General features: G+C 37.4%; 1 protein-coding gene across 5 annotated transcripts in view; it reads right to left on the bottom strand.

Annotated features, from left to right (window-relative positions):
* The window catches only part of CAPRIN2 (caprin family member 2), a 41,064-nt gene that overhangs the window by 8,147 nt on the left and 16,200 nt on the right, over nucleotides 1–16,717 (bottom strand). For all 5 annotated transcript variants that reach the window (XM_080660934.1, XM_080660937.1, XM_080660935.1 and 2 more), the window contains exons 7-14: nucleotides 15,548–15,709; nucleotides 14,255–14,298; nucleotides 12,649–13,326; nucleotides 9,470–9,592; nucleotides 8,201–8,282; nucleotides 6,869–6,924; nucleotides 3,913–4,017; nucleotides 2,494–2,640 (exon numbers count right to left, since the gene is read on the bottom strand). In XM_080660934.1, coding sequence (XP_080517060.1) covers nucleotides 2,494–2,640; nucleotides 3,913–4,017; nucleotides 6,869–6,924; nucleotides 8,201–8,282; nucleotides 9,470–9,592; nucleotides 12,649–13,326; nucleotides 14,255–14,298; nucleotides 15,548–15,709 — 1,397 coding nt within the window. The remainder of the gene's footprint in view (nucleotides 1–2,493; nucleotides 2,641–3,912; nucleotides 4,018–6,868; nucleotides 6,925–8,200; nucleotides 8,283–9,469; nucleotides 9,593–12,648; nucleotides 13,327–14,254; nucleotides 14,299–15,547; nucleotides 15,710–16,717) is intronic.

The raw sequence follows: 16,717 nt of genomic DNA, 5'->3' as shown, positions 1-16,717 counted from the left end.
CTCTAGGGTGTGTCCAGCCTCAAGTCCCAATCAGCCAGACCCCAGCAGCAAGCTAACCTACTGGTCGGAGCGTCTGCCCCCTGGTGGTCAGTGCACATCATAGCGACTGGTCAACCAGACGACTGTCTGCCCCCTGGTGGTCAGTGCATGCCATAGTGAGCTGTTGAGCGGCCTTAGCATATCATTAGCATATTACACTTTGATTGGTTGAACGGACGACCAGACGACTGGACTCTTAGCATATTAGGCTTCTATTATATAGGAAGAATACCCAAAAGGTGGGAACAACCGGAGTGCCCATCAACAGATGAACTGATAAACAAAATGTGGTATATACAAACAGTGGAATATTATTTAGCCATAAAAATGAATGAAATTCTGATCCATGCTATAACATGGATGAACCTTGAAAGCATTATGCTAAGTGAAACAAGCAAGATACAAAGGACAAATATTGGGATTCTACTTATGTGAAGTGCCTAGAATAGGTAAATTCAGAGAAATAGAAAGTGGACTAGAGGTGACCAGGGGCTTGGAAGAGGGAGAAATAAGGCATTATTGAGTCTGTTTGGATGATGAAAAAATTCTAGAAATAGACAGTGATGATGGTTGTACAATACTATGGCTGTACTTAATGCCATTGAAGTATATACTTAAAAATGGTTAAAACAGTAAATTTTATGTCATGCATATTTTACCATAGTAAAAACAAAAACTTCTATTTGATTGCTGACAGAATTTAAACCCAAGTACAAAAGTTAATCTTCCTGCTACTATGCTATCATAATACTACTCACTGAGAATGAAAGCTATATAGGGGGAAAGTGGTACTCTTTCAAAAACTATAAAGATGAATGAAAAAAAATCTGCAATGTACTGAATTTCTATCATGTGGCAGGCCATGACCTATCCAGACTCTGACCATTGTCTTTAATAAATAGCACTTCTATTACTTTCTAGCCTCCTTATCCTGCTCCATTTTTCCTCACAACACATAGCACCTGATGCATATTATATATATACTTTTCTCTCCAGCCCCCCACCTTCTTAAAAAAACAAAACGAAATGTTAAGATTCTTGACCACAAAGACTTGTCTCTTTTTCATTGTTATAACCCCAGAAACTGGCTCCATAAAATACCTGTTTTTTAATGAATGAATGAGTGAACGAATGAACAAACGAATACCAATTTGTACTAGATAGAATTCAAACAGGTGGAGAAAACAGATTGGCATGAGCAAAAAGGTATTGTGGCAAGAATGTACAAGGCAAGCGCAGAGGACTAGTCTGACAGGTTATACCAGACTTCGGAAGTTATTGAGTGTCGGACAAAGGACTTTCCATTTCATTCTGTAATGGACCACTGTTTGCTTTTAATTAAGAATAGGAAAAAGTCTGTAAAACCAATGTGGCAATTCTATGCAAGATGGGCTGACAGGGAAAGAGAGAAAGCAAAGAAACTAAGCTGTTCTGAGTGGCCACGCAGGAAGTAATAAGATCAGTGAATTCAGGTCTCTGAATTCACCAGCCTATCTCCCTGCATTGTGCCTATTTTCCATTGCCACTCCACTGGCCCCACTACTGTCACTCAAAGTACCTGGAATGGGACATTAAGCACTATCAGGAAAGGTACTTACTGCCTACGACTTTTTGTGGGGGTTTTTTCTAAAACTGTTTTATACTACTCTGTGTTTAAAGAATATAGAAACCTAGTTGTAATGGTACTATAAAAATTTTTAGATCACAATTTGTAATTTGTGATCCAAAATACCACACATATCTGAATAATTCTCTAAAAACTTACACATGAGATCAAGATTAAATCAAATGAAAGTTTCAACAATGAGAGAACAACCAGGTATGTGTCCTCTGTGTCTGGTTTTGATGCAATGGAATATCACTAGTGTGATATTAGAAATAGTATAGGCCCGGCCAGTGTAGCTCAGTGGTTGAGCATCCATCCATCCATTGAACAGGTCACGGTTCAATTCCTGGTCAGGGCAATGACCAGAGTGCAGGCTCCATCCCTAGGAAAAGGCATGCAAGAGGCAGCCAATCAATGTCTCTCTCTCATCATTGATGTTTCTGTCTCTCTCTCCCTCTCACTTCCTCCCTCTGAAATCAATAAAAACATTTTTAAATAAAAATAAAAATATGTTTTAAAAAAAGAAATGGTTAATATTATTCAGATGTTCATACAAAATTATGTTTCTCACTCACACCGTTCATTTGTTTTCTAGGGGTCCTCAGCTTTGCCTGCTACTAATTTTCACACGGGGCAATGCTCCTATAAAACACGCATCAAAATTCTTGAGGTTTTCCTCTACCAACACAAACAATATTCCCACCGGACAAATATAAATTCTACCAGCTGGAATAAGAGTAACCCAATGGCAGATTTATTCACATGGTAACCAATAAGAGATGTAAGAGAAACAATGGCTTTTTAACAGGAATAATGAATTGCAATCATCATTCATGGTTCATACTCACTGTCTGCATGGCTTGAAAGGGCGCTGTACCAATGGTTACTGAGCTACTACTTGCGGGAGGTGACGGGAAGCCCTGTTCAGGGCCCTTTGACATGGGAGGGTTTGGAGAAGCCAGTGAAGATGGCTGTTTGCTTGGGGGAACTGCTGCCTGGGGAGGAGAAATGCAGCATCAGCCAATCACCTACCGTATAGCAAGCAGTTCACATACCCTAAACCCAGACTAGCGTAAGTCAGCAAGTTCTACAGGATGACAACTGGACACAGGAATGCAAAAGAATAGCTTCTGCTTACAATTTCAAACCTCATCTGCTGAGGATGCACAATAGCGTCTGCTTTACCCAGCTTGCTGACGAAGCGAAAGAGTCTCACCAATAATCAGTCTAACAGATGAGGGCTGAGCTTTTCAGGAGTATCTAGTCCTTTTCAAACCCTGAAATGGTATTTTCCATTAAGTTAAGAGTCTAAATTATATCAAATTCATACAGTAGAATTAGGCTTTAGAAAACCTTGGGTTACTTCCTGAGTTAGTTGTTAACATTTTCCTATTTAAAAATTATCTTTTTTAACACTAGCAATTTGGACAGCTGCCTAACAGAATCAAGCTTGAACTAATTTAAATAAATCTTATCTAAGGGAAGGCTTAAAAAATTACCAAAATTCAGTCCCAATGAGGTTCTGAAGCAGAAAGCTATGACTTGCTTGGTAACAAATACTTTCTCTTCTTAAAACGAGGAAGCAAGTAATTTCAATTTAGACGAAGTCAGTACCACAAAAACTAAAGTTCACCTATATTTTCTTATATTCTGTAAAAAATATACAGTCTTATATAATAGTTAAAAAACACATACACAATGAAACCTAAGAGTTGATATATTAATACAAACAAAAAAACCAAAATCTTGCTATATCTATTTTAAGGATTTACTGAAACTATTAGCAAAAAAAAAAAAAAAAAATTCACTTTAGAATTGAAAGCACAAATATTATAAAATACTTTAGACAAAATTAGGCAAGAGAATGTAAACCATTCCAAATGAATAAATGCTAATAGCATCACTATAAAGTTATTGAGTGTTCACAGTTTTATGAATAAAAATATTTTTCTTCTTTGAATTTCTTCAATATAAATATGGCGAGGAAACTTGACCTAATCCTAAAACTTTTCATCTTTTTTAACACTAGCAATTTGGACAAATTTATTGCATCTGATAAAGCAAGCCTCTAGTACACCTACTTTATAGCAAAGCCACAATAAAGTTACCTGTGTAAGTTTCAGGACCACAACATCTACAGAAAGCAATACGGTAGTACAGTATAAATGTTAAATTGTTCAATGGGTCGTGCCTGTAATTCACAAAATAAGCTGGTTCTGCTATTCTCCAAGACAGAAAAGAAATCAAGACAATTAGTCTCTCATTACCTCAGGGGTCTCTGAAGGCATAAACTCTGTTTCAGATCCCGAAGAAGCCTGATCGGTAGTAACCAAGCAAGCACTTGAGTTACTGGTAACCGGAGAAACAGCAGCCTGGACACAGGAAGACATAAAACTTTATAAAAAGGCACATTTTGTTCACATTATATTTCTTGGGCCTTGGGCTTCCTAATGTTATTGTTATTGAGAGCTCATTAATGCTAAATACTTCACACTCTCTAACATTTAATCCAACAGTAAGCTTTTAGTTTTGTTTGTTTACTATTCTTTTAGAGATCACCCAAGACTTTTAACATAAATCCTTGATTAAAATTTCAATATGAATAAGTACTTTTCCCACTTTCTGGATAGTGTGAGGACTTTGAACACTACTATCCTCATTTTATCAGGCAGAGGCAAAGAAAGATTAAGTCATTTACCCAAGATCACACAAAATTAAGTGGCAGAGCTGAGATTCAAACCCAAGCAGTCAGCTACATTGCCTCTCCAGGCCTCGTCACCAAAGGACACATCTAATCCCATCTTCACTTATCAAGATTCTTGGCCCTGGAAACTTGGGGCTAGATTTTCACTCTGGCACTCAATAGCAATTCACTGGAAGGTGAGCTCAGGGCGCATTTAACACTCTAGGCATAGCTCTGCCAGGGATCACAGTAACTATATTTTTACTCTGAGTACTCTCAGGGTCTTAAAGAGGTAGCTAGGAATATAAATAGAAAGGATAAACTCTGTATAAATCACAATGGCATCAAAATTCTTTTTTTTTTTTTAAATAAATCTTTATTCAGATTATTACAATTATTACATCAAAATTCTAACAAAAAATTAAAGCTAATAATATTTATAAAATAAAAATTAGGAAAAAGCATAGTAGCAACTAAGGCTGTGACAACTGTAACCAATAAAAAACTAATAGAGTGGCTAGGAATTCTATGGTACAACAGGTATTAGATATAATGGAGAGAGACCCACAAGGTCTTAAGTATCAGTGAATCCACTCTTTTTTTTTTTTTAATGTATTTTATTGATTTTTTACAGAGAGGAAAGGAGAGGGATAGAGAGCTAGAAACATCAATGAGAGAGAAACATCGATTCAGCTGCCTCTTGCACACTCCCCATTGGGGATGTGCCCACAACCAAGGCACATGCCCTTGACCGGAATCGAACCCGGGACCCTTGAGTCTGCAGGCTGACGCTCTATCCACTGAGCCAAACCGGTTAGGGCTCCACTCCTTTTATCTAAATGCATTGATGCAGTTCTCAGAAGCCCAAGCAATAAAATGAGTGAATTGGAAACTAATTAATGGTAACCAATATCAAACCATTTATGGTTCAGTGACCTTCTAGAAGGAGTCACCATGATATAACACTTCTTGTGAAGGAGATGGGGGCCAAGTTTACAAAAAACCTTACGGAAAAAAAGATTTAATATCCTTTACAACATTTTATATAACTAAATAAATAGGTACAATTCGGATCTGGCCAAAATATTAGAACTATTATGAGACTGGAGAGTTTCTAAAATGGGGCCATTCTTCTGGCCCTCTCCTAGAAACTGCCCTAAGTAAGTGGGACTGACTATGGTGGAGACATAACGAGGCTCTAGCCACAGAAAGATTCACAGATGCTAAGTGAAGGCGACTCACTTAGTTAAGATTTAAAAGACTCAAATTTTAGTTAAAATGTTCACTTAATAAAAAAGATAAACATTTTTGTATTAGTATTTATTTAGAAATTATGGCAATTCTTAATTCCAAATTATTGCTCTTTAAGTACACCAGCTGAAGGTCATTTTAAGTATTGATGAGTAAACATAATGTTACAGACCAGAATTATTACACCAGGCCAGTGGCTTTCCAAAAAAAAAAAAAAAAAGTAATTAATTTGTTAATTGGACCCTAATAGCTGAACAGATAAAATGGAGCTCATTAGTTACAGCAGCGACTGGGGTGAGAGACCTTGCCCAACAAACACATTTTGAAAATTGAGCCATACCTTATTAAAATAAATATAAACCACTGTAACACTGTAAGCAAATGATATTATTTTCTCAGAAGTTTTTGAGAAGAAAGACAATTATTGACCCACCTGGTTAAAATATTTAACATACTGTCAAAGTAGCTACTATCAAGAAAATTGCCAATAAGGCTTTCAGAGGGATCCAGAAAAAATATTTTTAACAGATAATGACCAGAAAACTTGAGCTTACCATTGATGGAAATGCAATGTGGCATTTACAGACCTCAGTGATCTGGTCCCTTTATATCTCTAAGTGTGTTCTGTTAAAATTAGTTCCTCAGAATGTTAACTATTTGGGGGAAGGAGCAATGGCTAGCCAAGAATTTTTAAAAATCAGTTTCTTTCTTTAGACCCTTTACTATGCTGATATATTAAGTTACTTAGGTAGCTCAGTAGCAAAGGAAAATGCCCAGACGAGGTACCTCTGGATTCTTCAGGTGTGCTCTTTCCTTACTAAGTCAACTAGCTTTCTCCATTATAATTTACCAGGAGCCCAGCGCATGATTCGAAATTGCGCGGCGCCACTCACCCTCAAGTCGGTGGTCTGGCCCTGCCTCCCTCTCCAGCCCTTGAAGCAGCCACAGCCACTGCCCTCCCCCAGCGCAGGTGCTCGGAGGCCCCTGCCACCCCACCCCCGATGCTGTGCGCACAACCTCCTCCTGTCTGGTTGACCCATTATGGTGTCCCAGTTAATTAGCATATTTCTCTATTTTATATATATATATACACATACATATGTATGTATATATGTATGTATATATGTCTTCCCATGGTCATTAGGGAATCTTTTGAGGACTAGTTGTACTTATCTAAAAACTAGACATGTATATTAGAATCACTAAGTCTGCTCACTCTTGCCAAAGTAAAAGTTTTTTTCCCTGAATAACAAAGAAGAGTAAATGAAAGATTAATTTGGAAAAGTTACCTGTAATGGCTCTTGAAGAAAATCATTTTGACTGGTTAGATTTTGTTCTGTAGTTGCTGCAGAGAGTGAAATCAACAGTAAACCACTGAGGGAGGAGAAAAGTTTATGCATATAAACTGGGTGGAAACTAAAGTTTATACTTTACAAAAAAACAAAAAAAATAAAAACAAAACAGTAGCTGAAAAGACTAGGTCTCAAGTCCATGAGTTTTCTATTAGGGCGCTACAAAGAGTCAGAGAAAATGTAGAGAAGGAGAATACTAGTTCTATCTATGATACATAATATTTCAAGGTTAAATGGGCAAAAGCAGCATATCAAAGCCTCCAAACGAACAGAAATACAACTTTTAAAAACAGTTGGCTCAGTGGTTGAGTGTCAACCTGTGAACCAGGAGGTCACGGTTCGATTTCCCATGGGTCAGTGCATATGCCCAGTGTGGGGCATGCAGGAGGCAGCCCATCAATGATTCTCTCTCATCACTGATGTTTCCATCTCTTTCTCCCTCTCTTCCTCTCTGAAATCAATAAAAAATATTTTTTAAAAAGAATGCTTATAAAAATAAATAAATAAATAAAAATAACAGGTAGTAGTAATCTGAAAAGATAAAATCTGAGCTATCATGAATAGTAATTAATTTATTCATGTAAGTTTCAAGTTTCAAAGTAAATCTTAGCTGGGTCATCTGTCTCTTGAGGGTTGTTGTTTTTTCCTCTTTGATCATGCATATTAATGTACTTTTCAGTTACCTGGTTTCAGTTTGGTTTTTCCTTGTTAATGTCCATCAGTTTTGTTAATTACTCTAGTTTTTCCTTACTTCAGCCAGGAATTGCTGTATAATCTTACTACAGCTGGGCCATGTCTTTGATTACATCACCCTTCCCCTGAGATAAACTAGTGTAGAGCAACAGGCCTAAAGTTGGAAGCATCAGACCAGATTCAAATCTAGGCTCCATCATTAATTACTACGTTACTCAGTATACTAATTATCACTGAGGCAAGTTCACTCATAGTCAGCACCCAAGAGCCTCAATGCTAGATTTATACAGTTGAAAGGAGTCAAGCAAGTTGTAGTGAGAATTCACTCCAAGAACAGAAAAAAACTGTAAAAACAGCTACTGTGCATTTCCATTCACCCATCTGGAGACTTCCTCTAAAATGCAAATATCCTAATGGGAATTTACCCATAAGTAACCAATAATATATGGATACTTAGAATAAATTAACACATGGACAGAGATTAACCCTTAAGATATCTAGAATAAAATTGCTTGTAAAAGAAATAAATGCTAGACCTACAGCTCTTTGTTCCAAGTCTCAAGAATGATTACATACCTGCTGGGCTCCCTGGCATAACAGAAGGTGGCTGTGAGGATGGAATTGCACTTGAAGGTTTGTCAAAATCCAGAACAGATTCCTAAAGCCAAGTTTTTAAATAATGAATAGAAACAAAGGTTATTCATTTAAGAGCTATTGCCATTAAATGATTCATGATGTTGTCCATAGCTTATTAGGTATAGGAATCTAGCTAATAACTATCTCAAAAGGTTAGTAACTTAAGACTTTACAGAAGCAGAAATTAAGAGTTAAAATGAAAAACTAAAGTAATTGTCAAACTTTAAAACTGTGTCAAGTTTTAAAACTACAAGAGTAATTCTAAGGCCTGCCTTGGAAAAAAAACTCCTGACTTGAGGTCTTAAACAAAGGCATTAATCCTATAGAGACCGAACCCTCATTTTTATTATACCCAAACAATTAGAGGGTCTAATTATTTTGTCTCAACCACTAAACTAGCTCCTGGCATTAAATACTTTCATGATGAGAAGCCATTCTCTCCTGCCATCTGCCTCTCTTGGTTCTCCTAGAAATGTTTCCAACATATTGAATACTTAAGTTACACACTTATAGTGATCATTTTAGTTCTTTAATTTATCTTTAGATAATATGAAGGATAAGCAATTCCCCCATTGTACAAATAAGTAGAGGGGTGGAAGCGAAATAACTTGCCATAGATTCTACAGCTGGTAAACTGGTAGAAGTGGGATTTAAACACGGACCTAATTCCAAGCTCAAGATCTTTTTACTGCACAAGACTACCTTATTTGTCTACTTCATCCCTCAGTAATATCACACTATTCTGAAATTCTGCAAGAGTCTGTATGACACAATTTAACATTTAACTATTGGCTTAACACATGTTCACATTCTTATACAATTGGCATCTAAACTCCTTAAAGGCAATGAATGTCTTATGATTTTCTCTACACAAGGGCTCTTACCAGAATACCAAGCATAGAGTAGGTTCTCACAATCTCAGTGGAAACTACTGGTGATCTATAGGTGTAAAAAGCACCGTACGCTTTTTACATGTTTAATTCATTTTGTAACAACAAACAGAAATAGAAACTATTATCCTTATTTTTTAAAGGAAACTGAGGCAGTAACTTGCCTAAACTCTCAGAGCTAGGAAGTGGCAGAGCCAGGATTCGTATTCATTCCCGAACACCAGAATCTCTGCTCTTAACAACTTGGTTATAATGCTGCGGGTCAGAAGTGAGTAGCCCCATGAATATAATTTAAGATTCATTCAATAATGACTCATACTTGCATAAAGTTACAGGTTCCTTGAATTTGGGTCATCAGATCCTGCAGTTTTTCTTTCCTCAATACTGGATCCTTTGGAAGGGGAGAGGAAGAACCTACAGGCTGATGCATGGGCTTAGGCACCTACAAGACAAACCCATAAAGTATTAAGAGTAAAATTCAACTTCGATAACCTAATTTAGGAATCTTGGCCTGTCATTACATCTAAATGAAATCAAAACACATAGCAATGCTCATTTATCATATTTATCTCAGGTAAAAAATTTCCACCTAAATGCATTTTCTAAATAATTTAATCAAACTTTAAACACTTCCCCCACCCCCTTCAGAATAACTTTAATGGAAATCTTTCTAAAACATCCTCTTCTTAAAGAGAAGACCCAAGGCCTGGCTGAGGTGGCTCAGTGGTTGAGCGTCAACCTGTGAACCAGGAGGGCACAGTTCGATTCCGGTCGAGGCACATGCCTGGGTTTTGGGCTCTATCCCCAGTGTGGGGTGTGCAGGAGGCAGCCGATCAATGATTCTCTCTCATCACTGATGTTTCTCTCTCTCCCTCTCCCTTCCTCTCTGAAATCAATAAAAATATTTAAAAATTAAAATAAAGAGAAGACCCAAAATAACAGGGCTTGATAGGAAGTTTCTTTCATTGTGGACTTCAGTTACTGTATGTCTTCTAGGCCAAGATGCCACTGGCTCTAAGACACACCAATGATTTTTCTCCTGTGGAAAAAATTACTACTACTACATTAAATATACATCCCATTTTTAAGATGTATCTGATTTCAGAAACACGAATATGTAAAAATATACACATATATCCTAGAATTGAGGAAATACACTATTATGTTTTGTTAAAAAGTAAGTATACTTTGAGGGGCTAATGGTGTTTATAAGGTGGTTAACCCTCATGCTAAATTGCTTCAGATTGCTGCACACCCTGAATTAAACCTGTTTATAGTTACTTCTTAGAGCTGTCAGCATGCCTCTCCCTTCCAGCACCCCTTCTCCAACTTTTAATGTATTCGGTAGTCACACAGCTCAAGTGATCAAAGTATCCCCTAAAATAAGAGTTAATAGACCCTAAGTGAATGAATGAAAAGCTCCTTTAGGAATCAAGTATGAGCATTAGTGTTTAATTTCATGTTATCTAGTCTTTTGTCTTTGAACCCTATTTTGCCCTTCACTGTACTTACTCATGTTCTAGACAGCTGAGCTTGCAAGACAGATACAGAGACAAATATTGAATTATACACAGAGGTGTCCTGTCAGCCACTGAGAGACCTTGCAACTTCAGTATAATGCTGTGCCATAAAAACAAATTAAATCAGTTCTGACCTTTACAATAAACACCCCTGATTTCAAATTATTCTGCAAATGTCATGGTATCAATATTCTGGTATGGTAAAGGCTCAGCACTGCTATATCCAGTGGAATTTTAAGTTGGGTGTTTTAAATCAGCATTGAGGTATAAAACTGGGGTTTTTTTTAATATATTTTTATTGATTTCAGAGAGAAAAGGAGAGGGAGAGAAAGACAGAAACATCAATGATGAGAGAGGATCATTGATCGGCTGCCTCCTGCACACCCCACAGTGGGGATTGAGCCTGCAACCCGGGCATGTGCCTTTGACCAGGAATCAAACCTGGACCTCCTGGTTCATAGGTTGACGCTCAACCACTGAGCCACGCTGGCTGGGGGAAAAAAACTGGGTTTTTAAATATAAGTTTCTCAAAATTACATATTACAATTACTGTGTGTGATATCTGGTTAGGGAAATAACACTATCAATCTTTTGCAAGGTCAGAAAGACGGGAAAATTAATATTAGCACCTGAAGAAAGAGGAAGAGAGGAGAGCAAAAGGAGACAAGTAAACTCTAAAATTTCCTTCACAGGTAGGACGGAGGTAGGGGTAATTTATTTATAGAATGCAATGCTTTGATTTCCCCAAGCAAAATGTTTTTCACACCATTGGAGGACCAAAGGTTTATCCGAAAACTTTTGGCTAAAATGGCACAAAGTGTAAGGAACACTACTAGAGAGGAAGAACACTGGGAGGATAAAACGTTCACACTGCTTAGCAAACAAGGTGGGACCAAGTTTGCATTTAAATAGTAGAACATAAATTATAATTTAATAAAAATATAACACTAACTAGCACTGTATAAAAGGATTATACATCGTAAGTCTTATTTTCCTTTCTCCAACTAGAGGATATCTCCAACCACCATGGACCTTCTTCAAAGAGTACGGACTAATCTGAGTGACTACAAATGAGTGAAAGAGAAACAAGAGAACACAGAAAAATATAACTTCTGTCAGAAAGTCACCCATGGACCAGGTCAGTGGTCGGCAAACTCATTAGTCAACAGAGCCAAATATCAACAGTACAACGATGAAATTTCTTTTGAGAGCCAAATTTTTTAAACTTAAACTTCTTCTAACGCCACTTCTTCAAAATAGACTCGCCCAGGCCATGGTATTTTGTGGAAGAGCCACACTCAAGAGGCCAAAAAGCCGCATGTGGCTCGCGAGCCGCAGTTTGCCGACCACGGGACCAAGTGAAAGATAACAGGTCTCCCACCTGGGACATGCATTTACATCTCTCACTTGTTCACATTATGGTCTTGTCTCAACTATCCACTATTTTGATGTCGTATCATGTCATTAAATTTTTGGCATTAAAACAGCATTTCCAGCCCTGGCTGGTTTGGCTCAGTGGATGGAGCATCTGCCTGTGGACTGAGGGGTCCTGGGTTCACTTCCGGTCAAGGGCATGTACCTTGGTTTCAGGCATATCCCCAGTGGGGGGTGTGCAGGAGGCTGCTGGTTGATGTTTCTCTCTCATCGATGTTTCTAACTCTCTATCCCTCTCCCTTCCTCTCTGTAAAAAATCAATAAAATATATATATTAAAAAAAAAATAAAACAAAACAGTATTTCCTCATTGTGGAAATTTCATCTCAGGTTAGGCTCAACAGACTGACTAGGTCTACTTCCAATTTTCAAGGGAAAACAATAAATTACACATTAAAGAGTTAAGTGAAATACTGTACACATTAATTTAACATGGGTTTTGTTGATTTTTCTTTTTTTTTTTTTAAGAAAACTGAAGTTATCATTACCACAACTCCTTATTTATGTCTACATTGCCAGGCACAGGCTGACAGAGATCAACTCACATCTTTGGGTTCTGCATTAAACTTCCTGGGCAGGAGCTGGTCATTTGGTCTGAGGCTTCCTGCAGCTACCCCCCAGGACTTTGGAGGAATCTGTGATTGTGGTGTTAAAGGGTGTTTTGGATGCTCCACATTGTTTTCCCAGGATTTGGGAGTCTCTGCCTGTCTTGCATCCTGTTCTTCACACATGGGAGTGGTCCATGACTTGCTGAGGTCCTGTTCACTCTGCAGGGAAGGTGTCCAAGACTTTGCAGTTTGCTTCTTTGGATCCTGTTCTTTCTGCAGTTGAACTGGCCAAGGCTTTGGTGTCTCCTGTTTCTTTTGTTCCTCTTGAACGTATCCTGTTTTGGGTTTGGGAGTTTCTTGCTTCCACTGGCTAGGAGTTAGCTTGGGTTTAGAGACATCCTGCTTCTTCTGTTCTTCCTGCAGAGTGGACCTGAGCTTGGCCATCTCTTGCTTCCTCTGTCCTGAGGAAACCGCAGGCCTTGCCAGCTCCTGCTGCTTAACAGAAGACTCCCAGGACTGGAAGGATTCCTGTTTCTTCTCCTCACCAGCTGGTTCAGTAAGCTTATCCCAACATTTGGGGAGATTTGGTTTTCTAGCATAATCTGCTTCCCAAGATTGCTCTTCATGCTGTTTGCTTGAATAATCTACTTCTGCGATGTAGCGTCTGTTAAGAAACTAGACCAGAGGAAAAAATGTGCTCAGTCACTAAATGTATATAAGACCTTGAGGGGAATAGTGAACTCTCTTAGTATCCCTATGTCCATTGGTCTGAACCACTCTATTTACAGGAAATTTCTATTCTTATTCTACTTGAAAAGACTGCCCTACTTTTTTGTCCATTCCTTTCCCGTCTCAATTAACAGGAATACAAACTCTGATATGTGAAAAGTAATCTATATTTGACTGGTAGAGTCAGAATAACCTTGATAAAAGAGCCTGAATCAAGTAAATGTGGCACCACAGTGTGCAGTTCTTAGCCGTCTTAGGTGAGTCAAATATAGATCGCTACTTTGGAAACATCAAAGTTTATATTTCTGACTACCCACCTGACACCCTTAAATATAAAGGCAGAGGACAGTCCAACTAAGCAAAGTTATATTGTTTAACCTTAAGCCTTATGTTTCTTAAATTACTAGACTTTTATTTTCATTATGTATCCATCAATACTGTGATGTTGCCTCTTCCATTCTTTCTAGTTTCTATGAATTTCAATGTCCCTTCGAAAAGAACAAATACCCTCTTCTATTACTAATCTGAGTAAATTTTGGAGAGAGCAAAATTCTACCCATTTTTAAATTCTAACACAAGGGCCAACAACAATAACAGCTAACACAAGCAGTTATTGTGTGCCAGGCCAAATTCTAAGTAACGTAGCTGACTCCTGTAATCCTCACAATAACCACATGAGGCAGGCATTACTAGCATCCCCACCTTATGCATAAGGATAACAGACATAAATATCTTGCCCAAAGTCACTAGGCTAGTAAACTGCAGAGCCAGAATTCAAGCTTAAGTAGTATACCTCCAGGGCAGGAATTTCCAACCACAATGCTACACAAAAGCTCAAAAACCAAAATCAGCAAATTACCTTTCACTACCTTACCTCTTGTGGTTGTATCTCTGGCTGTGTAAATTCCATAAGAGACTCTGGGAAGATAAAAGAAATATAGGTACACTATATGTTTTCAGACAGATTACAACTAGTTCATTCTAGCAACATATTTCAGAGGAGTTATTTAAAAAAAAGATAGTAAAATTAAGTATATTCATAGCAGGAGTAACTCTATTGTTTGTTAGTCAAAAGCTTCTGGTCCGAGGCTAGCTGAAGCTAATAGCTCGCCTCATTAAGGTCCTTTTCTAAAGTCAAGATACAGTTAAAAACGGATTTCTGATGGAAAACAAGACTATCTCCTCTTACCCACAAACACAGCTTATTTCAAGCTGGAATTACAGTTCCAGTATCCATGGGGTAATAATTAATCATCTCAGCTTGAAATATAGCCCTTAAAGGCCTCCTACAAGCCAGTTTAAGATCAGGAGGAGGGTGAGGGAGTGAAGATACTGAAGCACTGGATTTCATATTAGAAACTATGAGGAAGTGGCTTCCAGAACCCTGCCTGGACTACCTCCTTAGAGGTGATATTTCTTATATATATTTTTAATTGATTTTAGAGAGGAAGAGAGAGAGAGAAACAATAATGGTGAGAGAGAATCATTGAGTGATCGCCTGCTGCATGCCCCTTGCTGGGGATAGAGCCCGCAACCCCAGCATGTGCCCTGACCAGGAATCAGACCGTGACATCCAGGTTCATAGGTCGATGCTCAACCACTGAGTCACGCCAGCCAGGCAGAAGTGATATTTCTTAAATAAATCCAGCTTCAACAAACAAAAGCAAAAGTACCATTTACTCAAAGTATTTCTTTCCCAAGTAAAGTGGAATTTTGAAGAGCATATTTCCCTGATTGGAATTATTATATTTATTTGGGTACTTTTTTCCTTGATCAATATGTTAACCTTAGGTTATTTACACTCTTATTCTACTCCAGTATTGGATTGTACTATAACTTACATTTTAAACAATTTCAAATGAAATTATCCTACTACTAGTTTAACAAAGCGATTCAAACTTCATTATGTCTCATTTTAACAGTGCACGCTCTTGTAACAAAGTGTAACTTAACATTTCTAGTAAGGTTCACTCTTAATAGAAGGTAAATTATGGTAATAAAGCCTAGTGATATTTCCTAAAGTGAGGTTTATCCTGCAACAAGTAAAGATTTCCATGCATGTACACACTAACAAATTAAAACATGGCAATCATTTCACAGTGATTTGTCTCATATTTGGGCATTAAGGATGCAACCACTATACAGAATTTCAGAAAGCACAACAAACCTGACTCTCTGACAGATTCAGTCTTCAATAACTGTTTTCTCTTCTCTGATTTTATTTCTTCCTCCAGTGATACTTCTTTTTCCTGAGCATTTTTTGGAACTGGGATACTTTCAAAATAGCCCGAGTTCAGCAATTTAGACAGTAGATCTTTCATATGTTTGTCTAAGAAAAAGTGATGAAGATTTAGTTATCATATAACCTAAAAGGTCATGGGAAATTATTTGGAATAGAAATCCTAACATAATTTTATCCTATAGTGTCACTACAACATTCTACTTTAGAGGGGATTCATAGAACTAATCAGTACCATGAAAAATAAATATGCAGACCATCTTTATGTCAGGCTCAATCAATATAAATTTTAACAATCAGAATCCCAAAATTGAGCAAGTCACTTAAGTTTCTCTGGGTCTCCATTTCCACTATGTGAAAAATGACTGAAAATCAGAGGTCCTTATCAAAATCTCAAATATGTTCCAAAAATACACATTATTCCCTGAGCTTAAGGAAAAGTCATTTTCCCCATCTGCTTCCAAGATATCATAACTAGCAATTACTCTACCTTCCCCAAGTCATGAAGGCTTTATAGAAGTAAAAGCTCCTCAAACATAACCATTAGGAAACCCTATCTTGGACAATCTCTAAAAGATTTTTAAACTACAGAATTCCATGATTAAGACTTTACTCGAGTTGTGCTTTATGTCACTCCTAGCACATCACCCTTTGATGATCAAGAAAAATCTTAAAATGATGTTAAAGTCACTTCATTTTTAATACCCACTAAAATCGTAATTACCAAATTAAGCTGAGTTCCCATACTTGATTTGGGTCTATTATTCCTTTCATAGGAGTACTATGACATAGATTTTTGTCTTTCTTTAAAAGAAAATCAACTTTGAAATATAATTTACAAACAAAAAATTCATCCACTTGAAGTGCACAGAAAGTCATGTTATTTCTGGTATTTCCACCAGAACAATGATATAGAACATTTTTATCAACTCAAAAAGTTCCTTCATATCCCTCTTTTAATCAACCCCCTTCCCCGCTCCCTGGCAACCACTGACCTGCTCTCATTCTAGTTATGTCTTTTCTAGAATTTCATATAAATGGAATCATATAATATGTGCTCATTTTTTATCTGGCTTATTTCACTCAACATAATTATTC

Source organism: Plecotus auritus, assembly GCF_963455305.1.
Source record: "Plecotus auritus genome assembly, chromosome: 3".
NCBI classification, from domain to species: domain Eukaryota; kingdom Metazoa; phylum Chordata; class Mammalia; order Chiroptera; family Vespertilionidae; genus Plecotus; species Plecotus auritus.
Note: the sequence above shows the minus strand (reverse complement) of the source record. Positions and strands in the feature narration are given on the sequence as shown.